Genomic DNA, 21,604 nt, shown 5'->3' with positions numbered 1-21,604 from the left:
TGTGTACATTCCTCAAATTCCGTGATGCATTTGACGAAATACAAGCAGTTTCTCCCGGACGTTTTCACACACACACACACACACACACACACACACACACACACACACACACACGTTTCCAGCTTCTCCTTTCAGTCACAACCCAGACGCATGTTTCTGGCCGAAATGTTGAGCACACGGACAATTCTCTTTGTATCCCGGAAAAGGAAAAATTCGACAACGCATGAAAATTTTGGCCCTCTGTGTCAGGCGTTTAAACACGACGTGGCTTTTAAAACCATCAGGCTCTTCCTATACTGACACATTAAAATGCTACTTGAGGGGAAAAAAAGCTCTATTTGCTTCGTTTTTTTTTAAATAACAATAAGTCTGAGTATCTGGTTTAAAACTATCAACAATTTCTCGTTAGTTTTTCGGACATTTTTAACTTTACGTGGATTTTGGAACGTCAAAATTCCTTCATGTTTTTAAATTCAAGAATTCTACAGTACTTGGTCTGAAAATACTGGTACTCTACAAATATATATATATATATATATATATATATATATATATATATATATATATATATATATATAAATATATATATATATATATATATATATATATATATATATATATATATATATATATATATATATTCTTTCTTTCAAACTATTCGCCATTTCCCGCATTAGCGAGGTAGCGTTAAGAACAGAGGACTGGGCCTTTGAGGGAATACCCTCACCTGGCCCAATTCTCTGTTCCTTCTTTTGGAAAATTAAAAAAAACGAGAGGGGAGGATTTCCAGCCCCCCGCTCCCTCCCCTTTTAGTCGCCTTCTACGACACGCAGGGAATACGTGGGAAGTATTCTTTCTCCCCTATCCCCAGGGATAATATATATATATATATATATATATATATATATATATATATATATATATATATATATATATATATATATATATATATATATATCCCTGGGGATAGGGGATTAAGAATACTTCCCACGTATTCCCTGCGTGTCGTAGAAGGCGACTAAAAGGGGAGGGAGCGGGGGGCTGGAAATCCTCCCCTCTCGGTTTTTTTTTTCAATTTTCCAAAAGAAGGAACAGAGAATTGGGCCAGGTGAGGGTATTCCCTCAAAGGCCCAGTCCTCTGTTCTTAACGCTACCTCGCTAATGCGGGAAATGGCGAATAGTTTGAAAAAAAAAAAAATATATATATATATATATATATATATATATATATATATATATATATATATATATATATATATATATATATATATATATATATCCAAAATTACTTGTAAACATTAACTTGTCCATTTTTGACACACACGAGAAACATGCATGAATTATGCGTGTAAAATATAAATAAAAAAGGGAGTCTATCGATAGACATCAGCAATCATGGACACATTACTGAAACTCGCAAGAAATTACGTGAGTGTGAGTAACTGGTGTTAAGACAGATTTTCCGAGCAACGTGCGAGGGAATTCTTTTTTTCTTCTCGAAGATACGACGCACAAAGTCTAACGCTCTTTGGTTCAACAGGCAATGGAGAGTGCTGGACGACGGGTGCGGCCACTGCTGCTGCTGCTGCTGAAGACGGCGCTGACGGTGATCGTCTTCTCCTCCTGCACTACCCCTAGCCTCGGGCGCTGGTGCCCCATCGCCGGCCGCCGATCCTCCAGACACCCCGCTGGGGGACGACCTCGACCTGGACACCCCTCAGACAGACGCCCGGAGGCTGGAAGACCTGGCGAATGTCCTCCGTCGGGAGGGGAGGCATTTCAGTACCTTCGACGTGTGTGGAGACACCCTCTGTGACCAGATTGTCAGGCAGGCCAACGGCCTGGCCAGGATCAAAATGGTCAGGAAGTACATCATGGACACGGTGAGTAAGAACCACAGCGTGCCCCCTCAAACCACAGTGTACCCCCTCAAGCTATCTACAGTGTACCCCCTCAAACTATCTATGGACCTACAGCCATGACAGAGCCCCTCACACACACACACACACACACACACACACACACACACACACCACACCTACCTTTGACAGCTGCACTGAAGAAAACGGACGTGCAACTTTTAAACCTACACTTAAAAGCAGGAACACGTAACTCAGACATTTCACTCAGAACATATGGACAGGCATCCCTAACAAACAACTCTAACTCCGCCATCAGAATTTAGACTAACAGCCCTGAAGTCATCCTCCTAACCCTGACATTCGGCCAATATCCTACACATGGAAATTAAGACACGCGAAACCTTCTGAGTTCACTCAGAACTTAGCCATATGGCCTACAGGTACTGTAATGAGAACGTAAATATGCCCCCCCCCCCTCCTCAACACCACCCCTAAGAACCTACAATCTTAAAACACAACTGTATCACTGCAGTGAGAACTTAACCATGGCGCTCACCACAACCTCTTAAGAACCTCAGAACTTACACACAACCGCAAAGCTACAATGAGAACTTAAACATGACCCCAATACTACATGAGGACTTGAACATAGCCCTCAAAACACTCCACACTGAGACCTTAAAAGCATGACCCTTAACATTACACCGAGACCTTAAAGCATAGCCCTTAACACACACGCCGTCAGAACACCATCACAACCAAGTACTCAGGAGCACAAACTCACAGACTTTCATCACTCCCCTTCTCAAAATGAGAAGTCTGTACACTCTACTCACACCAGTGAGTGCAGGAGTGTCTCTCTCTCTCTTTCTCTCTTCACTGTACACAGTTCTAATATCAGCCGTTACCAGGTATCAGAAGTGGCCACTGATACAGACTGATGCAACTGGGAGAAGATCATCTCAATAAGATTAAAAGAGACTCAATAACCATAGTTCAGAGCTACATGTTACAACGCTCGAAGTACGTGTTACGAAATTCAGAAATCTAAAGTTACATGCTCCAGTTTTAAGTTCAAAGTTATGTGTTAACAACATTTAGAGTTCAAGGTTACATGTTCTAGCGTTCAGCGTCTTGTAACAGTTGTCACTTTTAGTCAGAAACGTTCCAAGTTACAAGTTATAACGTTCTAAGTTAGATATTTCCATGTTCTCAGTGAGGTCATGGACCCCACTTCGATGAATTCGTGGAACCTTATAAAGTGGAGTGAGGGACCATTCTAAGCAAGGTCATCAACACTTGTACGTGAGGTGGAACATTGTACGAAAGGTCACTGACACTTCTAAGTGAGGTCAAGGACCCTCAATCGTAAGGCGAAGGGCCCTCAATCGTGAGGTGAAGGACCATTAATCGTGAGGTCATGGACTCTTGTAAGTGAGGTCGTGACCCTTTCTAGACGATGCCCGTCCAACAAGTCTAGGGTGGTGGACCTCTCGTGATTAAGAAGTCTCCCACACCTGGGTCATGGTCAGGTTATAAACACCACTGATAATTAGGGTCCTCACATGTAATAACCTGTAATTAAAGCTCCCTAGTAATGGTAGCTACCTCCTCCCACCTCTCTCTCACCACCAGTTTGTTGTCAAGGAGGAGGAGGAGGAGGCAGGTGTTGGAGATAGGGGAAGATTCTCCAGCGTTGTCCTCCCCTAACCCCCAATACTCTCCAACGAGAGCGAAAAAACTCTCAGAAAAGGTGTCCCCCATCTGCGTCGCCGCTATGGGCTGTGTGAGACACGGCAGGAGGGTCGAACCAGAGGTCCTCCGCCACATTCCGCGTAGGCGAACCCCATGCTGAGGACGCCATCATGATGGGCAGACCTTTTAGCTAAGCCCAGGTCATGCAACCAAAAGAGGGCGTACCCGATCCACAAGTCATGCAGCAACTTCTGTCTCTCACGACAAAGGGGCGTAAATCACGTACACGCTCGTAGTAAAAATCAAGAGAGGGAGAGGAGCAAACAAACTATTTCTCTTATTCTATGATGAGTTTTCAATAGGGTGACCAGGACGGAGGTTCATCCTCAAATTGATTCGAACAAGGCCTGCTTTAGGAGCAAATCTCTCGGCTATGGGCATCAACATACAGAGGCGGTCAGGCGTCAGGTGTGTGACTAGTGTACGTGATGACCATCATCATGTAGAGACATGAGAGGGAAGGCTGCCTTAAGTAGATAACAGAGTCAAGAGATAGATAAAAGAAGGTTCACTGGTAACCCAACAGAGCCAAAGCAGTTAAAGAACACACACACACACACACACACACACCTCTAATCACGAGTGGGAACCTCAAGTAGATAACGGAAGTAGAGAACACAGCCAGAAAACAGACGACACAGTACGAACAGGAAAGAGAATCCGAGCGAGTAACACAGCTTGACAGAGGACATCAAACACAGCAGGACACAACACATGGTAAGTAGACTGAAGGAAAATAAAAAGGTATTCCCAACGGATAGATGGCCGCACGACAGACACTTAACAATAACCTCACAACAGGTGGAGTCTAACCCAAGTCGACAACACTGTGGAAGGCATCAGGTGACCAGAACATCTCCTGCTGAACAGAAGAGGTGTGCAGACACCATGCGCAGTCCAGAACGGGTAAACAACAGGGGTTATATAACAAGCCAGTAAGTATTTAGATTAGGTAAACATAGATAAACAACCTAGACAAGTTCGAAGGAGGTAAACAAATAACCAGGACAGGTACAAACAACCTAGCCAAGTTCGAAGGAGGTAAACAAATCCACAGGACAGGTGGTAGACAAGGGAGGCCAAAATCAGGCGAGGTATAACGTGAGTCTTTGCTTCAGGTGGGGATCATGGACAGCCTGGTGACGGCACTGGACGCCGAGCTGGTGGTGGCGGGAGAGACGCTAACGAGAGCCCTGGGCAACAGGTGCCGCGCTGCTCACGCGGTCCTCTGGCACGTCACCAAGGTATGCTACCACTACTACTACTAATGCTAAGGTTAGCGGGCGGAGATTCTTAACCCAAACGGAGTGTTCATATCTGTAATAGATCAGAGCATGTAGTAGATCAGTCCTTCCATTCAGTCTACAAGAATGTACTCGCGATACGAGGCACAAAGTAGGGCCCTCCGGTATATTACATCCCCATTTTGACTGACCTGACCTCCCCTCACCTCTCTCACGCATTGCAGGGACCCATGAACTCTGATCGTCTGAATACGAAGGGCAGCTCCTTCATCTACGGCGGCGGCATCCCCAACCGGACGTAAGGGCGTCCACGGCCTGACGGACGCCAGAGGAAGACCAAGGAACGACCACTGACTGGGCTAAAAAGGACGACAGTGACTCACTACTGGGTTTAATGGCGAGTAGGCGCATCGGGGACTGGCCGGATCCACTTACCGTTCTCCTAACTTATTCACGGGACGCATTTGCTTTTTTTATGTTTGTTAGTTTGTTTGTTTGTATCGTCAACTTCTTTTCGATGTTTCAAGGGCGTGACTGACTCACTTTTAATCACTGGGGTTATTGGAGGTGAGAGAGACGGGGCGACAAGGTGGGTCGACCTGACGTGACGGTTCTTAAAGCAAGCGCAAAACACAAGGCAGCTGCGAGCGCCAGACGTCGGCTTGTTCAACCACCGCCACGCAGAGGAAACTGGGTGACGGAAAGGGTACACCTGGAGAACACCGAAGGACATTCATTCTCACGAAGCGAAAGAAAAGAAAGAAAAGAAAAATGTGAGAAGGAAAAGAATTCCTACAGCAAAAAGTTCAACAACAACATCAAAAACAACAGAAGAAGAAGTGTCGTCTTCCATGGTCTCCATTTCACACACACGACCGTGGCACGAGCGCACGCCCTCCACACCAAGTGAAATACCGCGCCTCCCTGAGGAGCGGGTGGTGTTTTGACTAATCCCCACCTGGCACGCTGGGCGTGGTGGAGGAGGAGGAGGCGGGGGAGGAGAGGGGATCCGGAGCTTCCCTCACCTGCTGTGTCGCGAGGACATGAAAGAGTGTCAACACCTGCTTAGCGAGGACGCTGTTCGTGAGGGGTAGGGTATGGGTGCGGTGGAAGGTGGGGTCTACCGCAATACCAGGTCCCCCTGCGGCGTCGGCGGCGACGGCGGCGACAACGGCTCTGACGTCATGGGCCGCCCGCGCCTGAATAATGTAAGGCGTTTTCTAACTGGTTAGGTAACGACTGTAGGACGCCGAAGCGTACCCGGGGAAATTATCCCACGCGTCGGAGTCGGTGGGAGGAGGAGGAGGGGATTCATTTCCCACGGTGCCTCGGCGAGTGTAACGGAGGCCCCGGGGACGTTCTTGTGTCGCCTCCCGCCAGGTCTGGAATCACGTCAGGAGGAGGAGGCCCTCCCCCGTCGACGTGTGTACTTCGATCCGCCAATACGCGATACCGACTTTAAAGTTGCACGAGATGAAGTGTGCGTTATAACCCACGAGGTCCCCCCGGCCCGAGTCTTGTGGCTGCTGGGGCAGTCCAAGCAGAGGCTGAGACCGACCAACATGTGGCTGAGACCGACCAACATGTGCCTGAGATCGACCTACATGCGGCTGAGATCGACCTACATGTGCCTGAGATCGACCTACATGTGGCTGAGATCGACCTACATGCGGCTGAGATCGACCTACATGTGCCTGAGATCGACCTACATGTGGCTGAGACCGACCTACATGTGGCTGAGATCGACCTACATGCGGCTGAGATCGACCTACATGCGGCTGAGATCGACCTACATGTGCCTGAGATCGACCTACATGTGGCTGAGATCGACCTACATGCGGCTGAGACCGACCAACATGTGGCTGAGATCGACCTACATGCGGCTGAGACCGACCAACATATGGCTGAGACCGACCAACATGTGGCTGAGACCGACCAACATGTGGCTGAAACCGATCAACATGTGGCTGAGACCGACTAACATGTGGCTGAGACCGACCAACATGTGGCTGAGACCGATCAACATGTGGCTGAGACCGACTAACATGTGGCTGAGACCAATCACCATGTGCCTAAGATCAACCAACATGTGGCTGAGACCGACCAACATGTGGCTGAGGACAACCAACTCTTGGCCACATTCTACCAGCTTTACCATGGACGATCACAACGATTCCTCTGATTCCCTGACCATGATGATTGGAACGAAGGACATCTTCAATCCCCTCCGTCACTCAACATTCCTCACACTCCCCATCCACCATTCTTCTCTTCCTCCCCACTCTCTCTCTCTCTCTCTCTCTCTCTCTCTCTCTCTCTCTCTCTCTCTCTCTCTCTCTCTCTCTCTCTCTCTCTCTTCCCACATACCATCCCTCTCTACCAACACACCATCCTCCCTTCTCCCCACTAACCACCCCTCTCCCCACTGACCACCCCTCTCCCCACTAACCACCCTTCTCCCCACTAACCATCCCTCTCCCCACTAACCACCCTTCTCCCTACTAACCACCCCTCTTCCCCTCCCGAAGCCCCACCTTCTCACCCTCGTGGTTCATACCGGTTCCATCTCCAGTACTTTATTTAGGAGTCGCCGCCTTTGTTCATCGGACCTCTGACCTCTGACCTTTCCCCATTCTCTCACTGTTGCTTACATCAGTTTCTTGTGTAACTCTATAATGCAGATGAGTGTGTGTGTGTGTGTGTGTGTGTGTGTGTGTGTGTGTGTGTGTGTATGTGTGTGTGAGTTTGTGAGTGTGTGTGTGTGTGTGTGTGTGTGTGTGTGTGTGTGTGTGTGTGTGTGTGTGTGTGTGTGTGTGTGTGAGTGAGTGAGTTTGTACGTGTGTGAGTGAGTTTGAGTGAGTGAGTGAGTGTGTGTGTGTGTGTGTGTGTGTGTGTGTGTGTGTGTGTGTGTGTATGTGTGTGTGTGTGTGTGTGTGTGTGTGCGTGTGTGTGTGTGTGTGTATTCTGCTTTTTAACTATGCACGTATTCACGTGTTTCAACTGACGTGTTTCAATCACCTCCAACTCTCTTCAAGAATAAAACTGCTTTGAGAGAAGGTTGCATTCCTTCATTATGTACCTGACGTGTCTATCTTGTTCCTTGGTTGCTTAAGCAAGAGAGAGCTATAAGCAACAGTCTAGAAGCAAGTCAGGTCATCTCCTGTGAAACCTATCGTTTTGTGAATCTAATAAAAACCAATAAAAAAAATTAGTATGTAATGGATGACATGGCATTCTCAGTTATCATTATTGGTAATATCTGATTTGTTTTTATTTATTATTTATTAATTGTTGATTGTCTGATGTTAATTACGTCGTACTTAACAATATTCTTTAAGTAGCTTATTTCAATTGTAGTGGTCAGTGTTGTAGGCCCTGTAGCAATTCTTCTAACATGAAGCTTCTATCTGCTTGGTGTTGTTGGCAACGCTGTATTGCTGAGCGTCAGGGTGGGCCAAACGTCTGTACTGGCAACAGTGATCACAGCCAAGTTGGCTGTATTGCTTCGGCTGACGTCACACACTGCTGTCGGCACACTGTATGCAATGACGTCAGCACTGAGCGTGGGACAGAGTGCGTAAATCTTTTACACATTAAGTTCAGCAAGTCGACTGGTTTGATACAAAAAAAAAAACCTTTCTTCTTTTTTTTTTTCTTACACTGAATTAACTAGGCACCTGTCACAACGGGTTTAATAAACTGGTTGTACAGCGGTTTAATAACCGCCAATCATAACGGCTCTTGATAAGCCTCTGTTACAATAGTGGCATTGATTTAATAAATATTTTACCGAACGGTTTAATTTATAAAAATAAAAATGTTGCAATGGTTTAATAAAACACCTGTTGCAACGATTCAACACTTGTTTTAACTCTGCGACTAATACGTTGATTTTGTTACTTTTGTTATAATAAATGAGTAAGCCTACTCTACATATATATATAAATTTAGTGGTTTGAATTATTCCCTAGTCTCACTTACCTACCACCAAGACTCAAGACTAGATGTGTGGCAAGCTACGCGTTTGGGTAAAATAAAAAGAGGAGAAAGACACGAACAAATCAAAAACAAATCAAAACTTCAAAAAGATAATAAACAAAAGAACTCAGATTTCATTAACTATTTTTTTTCTTTTTTGTACTCCAGAGGAAAAGATAGAACAAACTCTGAAAATTTCACGTCCATTGTTCCACCTTGCAACTCACTCTCTCTCTCGAACCTTCTCGATTTTGTGTGTGTGTGTATATATATATATATATATATATATATATATATATATATATATATATATATATATAGAGAGAGAGAGAGAGAGAGAGAGAGAGAGAGAGAGAGAGAGAGAGAGAGAGAGAGAGAGAGAGGACCCAACCCCGTCCTACGAAGCGAGGATGGAGACTTGAAAGGCCACAATATGCGGGACCAATTGCCTCAGAGTGACACGCTAGTCAAGAAAAAAAAAAAAAGGGAATAAAGGAAATGACAATGAAATGAAATCGCTCTTGATGGGAGTATTCTCCTCCCGCAGACCCAGGAGGGAGTGACCAGCTCCTGACGGTGTCACTTCGGGATTCAGCCCACAGTCAGGTGTCTTGTCTGTTTGTGACTGCATTATACATGTGACAACTATATACGTGTGACTGGTTATTCATTCTTGCATGTGAATGTATGACTGGTTATCTGTTATCACAGGTGACTATACGTGACTGATTATCATAACGTGACAGCCTGTGTGACTGGGTTATCATACAGGTAACTGTATGTGTGACTGGTTAGTGTCATGCAAGGGACTGTATTTGTAATTAGTTATTATACAAGTGACTGTTTGTGACTAGTTATCAAACAAAGGACTGTATATGTGACTGGTTATCATACAGATGACTGTATGAGCGAACAGTTAATTCAGAGATGACTTTACTTGTAAATGAATGAGATATAACTCACTGTACCCGTTACTGGTTATTGTAAAGATGACTGTACCTCTAACTGGATACAGAAAAAATATAAAAAAAAAATATACGAAAATCAAACAAATGAAAATTTAACTCACCCCTCATCGTTAAAATGTCTGACCAGCCAACCTTGTGAATATAACAGCCTAACGTAAAAACAAAAGCGAAATAATATTTACATGGGGTGAAAACTATTTCAGAAATGTTGAAATGTGTTAAATATACAAAAGAAAGAAAAAAAAAGAGGTAGCAACTGGAGTCTTATTATCAACAGGAAAGGTAAATATTTGTGGTTCTATGGACCGAGGAGGGTAGCGAGAGCTGACCTTTAGATTTCGTCAGAGAGTAAGTCCGGTGCGCAGAACGATGCGCACAGGAGAGCAACGCAACATTGGATAAGCCGTCCAGCGGCGCCTCCCTAACCCCTTACGCTAACATTTCGTGCCCTGAATTGGAAACATTTTATATTCTCGTAATTCTTCCTGATAATGTTCCTCTTATCACTATAAACAGAGCATCTGCCACAACAGATAAGCGGTAGAAAGGATTTGGAATTCATGAGATGAAAAAGAGATGTACGGCTTCCCGCTGCGCCTCTCACCCAAATCTCTCTCTCTCTCTCTCTCTCTCTCTCTCTCTCTCTCTCTGCAGAATATTACGATAAAGATCATGACCATATATCGTGAAAAGGAAGACAAATTTGAGGAAGGGTAGCCTATGGCTACTCAAAATGGACATAAAATATTGTTTACAGCCTCAACCTCTGACTGGCTGAAGCCCCTAGCCTAATCCCAAGCAATCTGTATAATATATATATATATATATATATATATATATATATATATATATATATATATATATATATATATATATATATATATATTTCATACTATTCGCCATTTCCCGCATTAGCGAGGTAGCGTTGAGAACAGAGGACTGGGCCTTTGAGGGAATATCCTCACCTGGCCCCCTTCTCTGTTCCCTCTTTTGGAAAATTAAAAAAAAAGCGAGAGGGGAGGATTTCCAGCCACCAGCTCCCTCCCCTTTTAGTCGCCTTCTACGACACGCAGGGAATACGTGGGAAGTATTCTTTCTCCCCTATCCCCAGGGAAAATATATATATATATATATATATATATATATATATATATATATATATATATATATATATATATATATATATATGTGTGTGTGTGTGTGTGTGTGTGTGTGTGTGTGTGTGTGTGTGTGCGGACAAAGCGCTCCACTATCGGCGTTATTTTAAAGGATTTAGTTAATGCTCAATATCATGAGGATTTGCTGCGTTACTGCTCTCAAAACAATGAGTTCAGGAAGGTACACGATTCGTTTGTACAAGGACGATTGCTGCTCCCTAGAGTTGGCTGCCTGTGTGCCCCCACCACTAGCCAGACAACGCAAAGCTCGGCAAGCTGCTGCGTCGCATGACTACTGTGTGGCCATAGGCAACTCAAGGGTAGGCCGTTTTGATAACTGTTTCTTTCCCTACACCTCGAAGCTTTCGAACTCGCTACCGCTTCATGTCTTTCCCCCCCAAAAAAAAACTATGACCTGGCACATTCTAAAAGACAGGTCTTTCACTTCCTCGAAAAGTCGTACTTTCCCTTGTCTCTTTCCTCTTTCATAATCCTCTTCATATTTCAATAAGGGCCCGGCCTTTGATGTGTACTTTGGTCCGTGACTGGAGACTTTTAACATATAAAAGTACAGTTTGTGTTACGTGGTCTTCCTTACTCTTCTTCGTCCCCTGTGTAAACATCTGTATATCACCCAGCTGGCTGGCATTCATCAAGTACACCATCATCAGTACATATCTGTACCTGTAGGCGTCAAGTGATACGTCCTCTGTACCAACGACACTACCTCTAATGGCACACATAAACTTCTCCTGCCTGGCTGGCTGGCAACTTCAAACCACCGTAAGAGAAAAGGTTCGATACCCTATCCAGACGGAGGGAGGGAGGGAAGGAGGGAAGGAAGGAGAGGGGACGGAGCTTGGACGTAAGTAGCTTCGTTAACGGCATGCGACCCAGCGGCTCCTGATGTCACACTGGGCTTCCCCTCTACACGACCCAGATACGGGGAAATGTAGGATCGCGTAACATAATCTCTGATGGTACATAGCCGTTTCCGTCTGTTAGGTAACTATGGAAGATTCTAGTACACACACACACACACACACACACACACACACACATCGGCAACAGCACCAGCAGGAGCAGCATCAGCTGACAGGACTGCCGTACCTCACACCAAGATCTGGATGGACTTCAGCTTCACCAGACCTCAGTGTACAAAGAGGAGGGTGGCGCAGATTGTAGAGGGGAGGCTAACCCCTTGATGAAACACCCCAACACAAGAGCGAGGAGAGAAAAAAATTGCATCAGTGTGTGTGTGTGTGTGTGTGTGAGAGAGAGGACCAGATACTGCAAGTCGAATGTTGACCAGCGTCGCTTGCCAGGTTCAGGACTGAACCCAAAGATGTTTGCAGATGATGCCAAGGTCATGAAGGAGGTAAAAAGCGTAGGGGGGGGGGGGATTGCATCATCCTACAAGGGGACCCCGACAAACTCCAAAGCGATACTTCGGTGATGAAATTCTCCCCGAGCAAACGGGATGAGGACGGGTTACAACGAAAGCAGGGCATCGATGTGAATATTTTCAGTCATGTAATAAGCTACAAGAATATGTGTGAGAGAGTAACTTGGGCGACGACACCTTCCCTAACCAGGCGCCATATTCCTACCTTAGGAGACTGGCTAAGGAGACAAATTCTCTGATTACAAATGTCTTCAAGATGTCTTAGGCATATATATATAAATCTCGATTTAGCCTCAGAGAGCCGTCTAATCTCTCGACCTGACAATACAGTAAACGGTAATGCAAAGGCTCACACTCTATACACAGTCTTGAAAAGGGAATTCCAAGCCAAAAGATACGAATTCGGAGGACATGAGAGTCTCTGTAGCCACGCATTGAATTCTAGAGTAACGATGGTTAACATTAGCTAATTTCTAACAACTTCCTCTCTGTTCACGTATCTCCTACAGGCGTCCATGATGACTTACTTCAAGGATAATAACACCCAAAGCCAAGAGCACCAAGAAAACGAAAAGGTTGTACACATTTCTAATCTACTCGGCCAAAGCTAAAACCTCTTCTTGTGTAGTTATCTCATGAGAGAGAAAAATAATTTACGATCGCTGACAATATCAAAAAGTCGAGACATTTTCTGTCAATCAGAAAATAATCTTTTTGGATACATCTAAAATATCCTAAACATCTTGGGAAAATAATTTATCTGATCGTTCACAATATGTGCCGGTATCTGTTACAGCAACAAAATCATCAGCAGTTCCTTACACGTAACTATTTGAATTTCGACATTCTGAAATACTGAAATAAATTAACTCCATCATCGTCCAGCTCCTTGTAAAGGGTCCAGTATTCATCATCAACTTCGTCTTTTCCTCAAGTCTTTAAATGCATCCATAACCACAAGTTTCTTAAGCCCTCCCCCCCAAAAAAAATGTATCCATAACCGCAAGTTTCTTAAGCCCCCCAAAATGTATCCATAACCATAATTTCTTAAGCCCCCAAAATATATCCATAACCACGTTTCTTAAGCCCCCCAAAATGTATCCATAACCGCAAGTTTCTTAAGCCCCCCCAAAATCTACCTATGAGGCGCCACATGCCTACCCAGAGGCTGAGCACGAACTGGAGGGAATCGTGATAGATGGTGTGAATACACGGCACGGTGGATGGAACGGTGACGTGACATGATGTGACGGTGACGTGACGTAACATGATGTGACGGTGATGTGACGTGACGTGATGTGACGTGACGGTGCTGAGACGCGATGAACAGTGTGAATGTTGCTCATAATTTCATCTGAAGTCTACTCAGGTCAGCAGCATTAGCCATAAAGATGAGGTAAAGTTTAACATTTCGAGTGATACTTGAGGGACGATTAATAAATTGTATCTATATACACGTTACTTATCACTCCAGGATATTACTAAACCTCTTAGCTAGGCATCGAATATTTAGAAAATGGTAAGTCGTCCAACACTGTCCTTCTGACGACGAAAAGCTAATACGAATCACGTGTGCTCATTCGTATTTAGTTGTATGTCAATGGAAATGATCCCCCAATATATTTCCTAGCGACAGCAATAGTTAATGTTTCTACGCTGTTTTCTTTGAGTAACATATACATGCGCCTAGTATTTGAGGGGTGACTATAGTCGTACAAGTACGCATTCTCCCAGCTCCACTTGACATGTCCTTACAGACCTCAATTTTGTGGCACTTATGGAAATTTCTCTGTTGATTTAACCTATGTATCTTATGGCCCACTATCTTACGTAATTGCTATCATATTTTTGCTAGTTTTTGGTGACCAGAGTTCCCGTAGTAATATAAAGAACACAATTTTGAAAGAAATGTTCTCAAATGGTAATTTATGAAGTAAATTGTATTTTATATTGGTTTTTTGGTCTGACAATATAATAGATGGACTAAGGTGGGTAAATAACGGGCCAGTAGTATATAAGGGGCCATACATTTAATTTTTCTCAATAAAAAGATATAAGCATTGTGATATACCAAGTCTTACGGTTGGGGTAACTGGCGGAACGGCTCGGAACGACTCTTAAACACGAAAACATATGGGGAAAAAAGAAAATCTAAATATAATGGAGAAATTCATAACGTAAATGAACTGCTTTTATTGTTTTTCTTATTAACCTGTTCCGGCCGAATCCAAAAATCGTTTTTCCAGCAAAAAAAAGAAAAATCCGGAATTCCCAGATCCCAAAGTTTTACCTCATTCATAATTACATACTAATACTTGAACGAATATGATCCACGCATGCTATGCAGAATTCCCTCAGATCACACCTTCTAGATCAAAGTACGGTACTGGCAAATTTGCATGGATCATCTGATTCTGAAGGTCTCAGCTCAGCCAATATATATATATATATATATATATATATATATATATATATATATATATATATATATATATATATATATATATATATATATACACGAAAACAAATACTAACTTCATCAGCGTCTAGGACTGAGCATATCCTTGACTTTCACAACTCGACTTTAAAGAAGTCACTTTTACGTCCTCGAAATGTTCCCACTCTTACTCTTTCAGAATATCACTCACGGATGTATTTGTATGTTTAGTTTGATATAACGTTCTAAAATATCTGGATGTGTCATTGGCTCAGAAATAGAACAGACAAGACCTCAACCAGTTTTCAGTTTGCGGGTTCGAAAGTCAGAGTACTACAATATATATATATATATATATATATATATATATATATATATATATATATATATCATAGGATGTTACAAGACAAATAACAGCCACAACTTATTACTTACGGAATTCTAATCATATCCTAAACTATATCACGGATATAATTCAAAGTCGCTCAGCCCTTTTCCAAAGTTTAAACATCAGGTAACCAGACGGACCAATAGGAGTGTCGTACGAAGTTAGGCAGCCGGTTGCGTGGCGTCTGGTACGGGTGTATTTTACCACAGTAACGTGCAACGACTGAGCTCAAACAGGCGCTGCCTCTCATGGGCCAACAGGCCATAAAGCAGTACCTTCTACTCGTCTGTTCTCATACGACCCCGTATTGTGTCGATACATGATCGGCAAACATGGTTCGACATCTAACCTATATGTAAGTAACTGAATCGTTATGACCAAAGAGCACTCGACATTATCACCTATAATTAGGGACAACATCATGGGCAAACAAGCACTCGACATATGACCTGTGATTGACTGAAGTTTCATAGCCAATCAACAGTGGACATGTCGCTCATGTAATCATTTGAAATTTCACACCAGGGCTAATCAGCAATCGATATGTCACATGTAGTTAGTTGAGATATGGCCAAACAATAGTGGACAAACCGCCTGTAATCAGATGAAACACCAATGGCCAAACGACACTCAACATATCACCTGTGATCAGCTGAAACATCGTGACCAAAGACACATTCAATATGTCCCTTTAATCACTGCTCGGACTGTATAATCTCACCAAGGGGGATGGCAGCGAGTGTGAGGTATACAGGGGGGTGAGGTGGTGAAAATACAGAAAAAAAAAAAAAGGTAATACGAGTGCATTCAATAGCATGTTGTTGTTAAAGCGTATTTCATTTAGTTAAAAAAAAAAGGGGGGGGGTGGTTATTGATTATGAGTTAACAAGGAGAATGCCATCCACCTTTAAGACAAGCCCTGCCTATATAATCAGCTGAAATATTGATAGAACAAGATGACGAAACATGATTATGCCACTTACCTTCCGCCCTCCGGTCGCCCGTCAGGCGCGGGAGGAATCCATCAATGTCCAGTCCGTACGTGACTCGCCCAAGATTTCCCACTTCACAAATTTTCCATATAATCACACTATATTCTGGCATCTGGTATAATTTCTGAAGGCTGCACTGTACCGAAGCTATTCCTCGTCACTACCACTTAACAATATGTCACTCCATTCTTCACTAATCACTTGTAATCACTAAATGTCAGTTTTCCATGCATTTCATCATCAGTCGATCTACCGCAAGGGGTCAATTTATCATTTCAACTGAAATTTTCACTAAATCACTGAGCCACACAAGAGTAGAACGGTCATTCCTAAGTTAGGTTAGGTTAGATTACGTTCATCAGTTCATTAGATTAGTAGGACATATACCGTTGCTCACCATAACTAATTTCTGTGGGGACGAAATTCTAAAATTACTAACATAAATTAATTATTCACTTGATTTTCGTGCCAGAAATAAATCATTTTTCACACAGGAGGCAGACCTACATCCTTCTTAAAAGTAACTGTAGTTGATATCTTTTACTAAAATAAATGCCATACACAATCATTTTCCCGAGATATAGTGAAACACTTCAGTTACAACGTCTTTAAAAGACATACACTTCAAAAACTCATGGGTATCCTAGGCTCGATTTAACTCGTCAATCGCGCTATCATCACCAGTCACAAACAAACTTTACGTCCTTCCATCAGCTCTTCCCTTACCTCAATTACCGTCCGGTGTGGACTGACAGTGACTGCTTTACCCCTAAGGGTATTGGGCGAGGCAACCCATCAAAACAAGAGGGCTTAATAATCACACCCGTAGTTCCTAAGGGTTATGATGGCAAGCGCGGAAAACGGGGGAAAAAAATACTTTTAACAAAGAGGTAACTTCGTGAAACTTGTCAGTATATGGTTATAAGTGTGTTGCTATGATTACATCATCAGGCTGAAGGATTTTCATTAAGTACATTATATATACGACCCGTCAGCAAATGTAATATAGAAACTAGTGGGCGGGACAACGACGTAGGCATAGCACCACCATGGCGGGTGCACGACGAGATGAGGATTATTCGTTATGGCAACGTCCACCACATCAGTGTATATCATTTTGTTTGGATTGAGATGGGATATGGGTGTTCCGTGGCCTTCTATTACTATAAAGAATGTTACTTGGAACGGGTGAAAAAGCAATTAAATGAAAATGATAAGTTTGCCATCTGTCATTCCAAGGGGCTTTTTCAAGATAAGAAAATTTTTCATTTTTGTAATAATTTTCTTATTGTTATGTCGTTCCAGGCTATTCTATGGGCGTTCCAGTCTTCATCCCAACCCTTACACATAGAGGCAATACGCTGCATGGTTCTTTCCTTACGTTTCTAACGAAAGAAGCACATACCATGACGTATCTTCTTGAACATTAAAGAAGTTTTGCTGTGGATATGAACCTTAAAGAAAACGAAGTTAAGTTCGTTCTAGAGAAAACAGAAAATGGAGGGTAAACGTCCGCAGGATGGCATTTATCCGAAGCGTCTGAGTGTCATAAATTACCCTAAATAAAATCCGTTTTTTTCTCATTGCTTCGTCTGTCATGGAGGACGGTGGATGTAAAGTGTCTTCATGTTAAGATCAAACATCGGAAGAACTTGTGTACGAATGGCTGGGATAAGGAAAACTCTTGAACTTTGTAATGGAAAATCATCTGCTCACGAAGATATGTTAATGTTAGTGTTAATTAATGTAGATGACTATTTTTCATATATATATATATATATATATATATATATATATATATATATATATATATATATATATATATATCTGTCACCTCACCGGACACAGGACGGCACAGGTGATTTCGAAATGCCGATCCGGCCTCAATGACAGCTGCTGACAGCCATTAAATCGAACATGCAACAGCCATATCAGAATTTAGGAGACAGACTTCAATGATTTCTGGACGTCATCGCAGTATTTTGGTCCTCAAAAATCAGGTAAGCTTAATATGTAATCCAGGTTGGATTAACTGTCGCCCTGTCGGGAATAGAACATAATTTTCTGTACCCAATCCAAGTCACGTGCGTCTCTATTTTATGTTTACAACATAATTAACGAACAGGAATAGACCACAGTCTATGTTGTAAGTTGAGTTTCCCTAACCCTTCAGTAGGTTACGTTAGGTAAGATTTTTGTAGGGTGTGCAACATAGCCTAGAAACTCCAATCTATCCTCAGTTAGGTTAGCTTTTTTGTCGGTTTCAACATTAACATAGAAACTATAGCTAGCTTACATTAGGTTAAGTTTCTGTAGAGTTCAACGTATTTTGGAAACTCTTAACTCAAAAATAGGTAAGGTGGTTAGGTTTCCAAAGCGTTCAACGTAATACAAGCTATAATAACCCTAGGTAACGTTATATCATTTGGTTATATATATTTTTCTAATGTAGGTCCAGCATATCTAACATTAAAAACTATAACTAACCTAGGTTAGGTTTAGGTTTTCCAAGGAACAGCGTATCTAACTGGAATTCTAATTCCATCCTAGGGCATTTTCAGTAAGGGTCATTGTACCTGACTTAGAAAATAAGCAACCTAGATGAAGTTAGGTTTCTGTAAGGTTCAGCATATCGAGCATGGAAAATAGAACGTAACTTACATTATGAGGTCAGGTTTCTCTAGGGTTCAGTATATCTGATAGGGCAAAGTTATACTAGGTTTTTGTTGGAATTAGCGTATGTCTAAATTTGTGACTAATGTTATACTAGATTTTTGTAGGATTCAGAGTATGTCTAAAATTGCGATTCTAGTGATTCTAAGTTTAGTGGAGATGATCAGGTCAATTTATGTTTGCTTAATCTCAAATTATCACCTGATCCTCCATGCTCAGAACAAATTGTTCGGTAGCCTAGTGTGACTGATTGTTTTGTGCTCATTTTATTTCTTGCCTGAAAGTTTTGCATTTAGGGAACGGGGGAGAGCCACGACTCATGTTTATTCACTGAATATTTAACTCTTGTCACCTTATTTGAATTTAAAATGCAATAGTTCTGTAAATTTAGAAATTACATGTTTATATAGTACAAACGAACGTTCTAGAAGATTAACTCGCATCTTTCCTCACCCGAGCCTTAGGATCTACGTCTCCTTTTCTTATTTTTTTCTATTTTCCTGTTTCGCTTTATTCGAGCTTACAAGAAACCAACAGTAAACGCTTCTCGAAAGTTTTCGACTCCCTAAACCCGCCACTTCAACGTAGAATAGTATTCATCCTTTTGCCTCCTGACACTGCTGGACCTAAGTAAAACAGATGCTAGGCCTAGTGACCCCTCCCATAGGTCGCTGGATTTATGACCCCCCCTCCTATAGGTCGCTGGCCATAAATCCAGCATGGTCTAGACTTCCTTTTCCTCACTTTCCTGAAGTGTACGTAGATAAATTACGACTTACCTTCATACCGCGGGGAAGAGATGCATCGTAAGCGTCTGTTGTCGTTTTCTTTTTTTTTTTTTTTGTATCGTTCCTTTACCTTAAGTATTTCAGGATATTTATCCCACGTTCGGAAATTGTTATATAAATGTCTTTCTTGCGCATCTGTAAATAAATTCGGAGACTTTATTTTTGATGCTTAGGCATACGTAAACGCCTTTCATTCACGTTTAGACGACTGTGAATTATTATATGCTAATCGGTTAAAGGAAACGCTTTGAGACATCTCCTTCGTCAGCTGCGAAACACCATTTTGAAGGCGCTTGTTTCTCCCTGCCATTCGTAGGACTTTTATCTGTTATTACTTAGGTTTAAGAGAAAAACAGTGTTGTACCCGGTTGTAAAGACACATATGCTGAAAACCAACAGGTTAGTTGTAAGAACAAGTTCACCGGTCATCTGTACCTTGTTGATATAAGGAAATCTCAAGTGAAGAGTAACAACCATCTTCAAAACACGAGAGTTACAGGAAGGACAGACACAGGTATGGTAGCAGCCTTTATAATACCTTCCTAAACACATGCCAACCAGCATTTATATGAAAGCTAATCATTTTAGAAAATTCGCCGTAATTTTAACACAATTTGCTGAGTTTTTTTGCTGAAAGAAATGACTTGTAATGCTCTACATTATTACAGAGATTTTTTGATATATGTCATTCTTGGATTTCAGCAGAAACTCATGATATAGCTTGTGAATTAATCTTTTATTATGGCGTCCATGTCCTCAAAATATCTCATGCTCTTTTAAGGTGACGGTTAAAACAAAACTTATGACAGAGGCAGTTCCTTTTATTATGATTAGTTAATTACAAATAGAATTCGTTAAATGCTTGCATGGTTTTTTTTGTATAATACGATTTCCACTTCTCAGACCTATTATAGTTGAGAAGGACGTCCGTCTACACACTTCCCGATCCAGAGATTAACATGACACTCAGGTGTAAACAACTGCCAAGCATTCCTTCTGGTGTCTTTTTTTTTCTTTTTTTAGAGTTCACTGAGTTTGCCATTAACACCAAGAACGTTCAGGAAGCATATAATACACCCGGGTACCCCCTCACCAGGACCTGATGATCTGCGGCAAAATTAAGTTTCCTGGAGAGTAAAATTGTGCGTCACACTCCACCGATTGCCACCAGTAGCCGTTGGAGGAGACGATAGACGAGACAGCCCGAGCCAGGAATGTTGTTGTCCTGCATACCAGGAACGCTTCTAGTCTGACCATTTGTGTCTTTTGTTTTATTGCCAGTGGGTTTTGCCTTCAGTTCTCTTGCTTTTTTTTCATCAAAACTTAACGAACTAGCCTTCCCAGTTGGCCAAACAACATTATAAATTATTCGATTTTCCGACATACTTTTAGAATATTAATTATTGTATTGCTTAACACAAGGTCGATGGCACGCCATTAAATGCCTTCCAATGCCTTCGACGACTGGTCGCGGAACAAGTTCTTATGTTGTAGTATAGTGATGCATAACACCTTCCATTAACACCTGGTGATCGTATCCTGAAGATGTTTCATCGTTCGACATTGGCTTTTTTTTTTTTTTTTGTAAGTGCACAATGAAATTCCAGGTGAAAACTCGCGATAATAATAAGACCCTTACGCAAAGGAAATAAGTAAAAATGGAATGTCGCTATACTTGAGTTGGGACATTACCAGCGACTTGTGTGTCGGGTGGAGGTAAGGGGTACTGGGGGGACTCCACCTCAATTAAGACATCGTCTGGCCCTTCACCATCATTAATTAACCACAATACTCACATATGATTTTCGGCCATATGGTGTGATGCCAACCTTGTTCACAGTTACCCATACCAGTGAAGCTTTATCTACTAAAGTCTTCATTGGAGTCCTCACTCTACTATCGATGATTTATTTCGTATTGACGTTTCGACTTGTCGTCCCCCACTTTCGTGGTTTTA

General features: G+C 42.4%; 1 protein-coding gene and 1 long non-coding RNA gene across 3 annotated transcripts in view; one reads left to right on the top strand and one right to left on the bottom strand.

The window, feature by feature from the left end:
* The window catches only part of LOC139753294 (uncharacterized), a 483,377-nt gene extending 466,440 nt beyond the window's left edge, over positions 1-16,937 (bottom strand). For both annotated transcript variants that reach the window (XR_011713678.1, XR_011713679.1), the window contains exon 1: positions 16,178-16,937. This is a non-coding gene — a long non-coding RNA (uncharacterized lncRNA). The remainder of the gene's footprint in view (positions 1-16,177) is intronic.
* LOC139753556 (uncharacterized) lies at positions 1,396-6,518 on the top strand. Its single transcript, XM_071670206.1, has 4 exons — positions 1,396-1,428; positions 1,623-1,883; positions 4,736-4,861; positions 5,086-6,518. Exons 1-4 carry the CDS (start codon positions 1,396-1,398, stop codon positions 5,161-5,163), a joined length of 498 nt encoding a protein of 165 aa, XP_071526307.1. The 3' UTR covers positions 5,164-6,518.
* Positions 16,938-21,604: the final 4,667 nt, after the last annotated feature.

Source organism: Panulirus ornatus, chromosome 14 (assembly GCF_036320965.1).
Source record: "Panulirus ornatus isolate Po-2019 chromosome 14, ASM3632096v1, whole genome shotgun sequence".
NCBI classification, from domain to species: domain Eukaryota; kingdom Metazoa; phylum Arthropoda; class Malacostraca; order Decapoda; family Palinuridae; genus Panulirus; species Panulirus ornatus.
The sequence above is the reverse complement of the archived record's forward strand: the minus strand, read 5'-3'. Positions and strand labels throughout refer to the sequence as shown.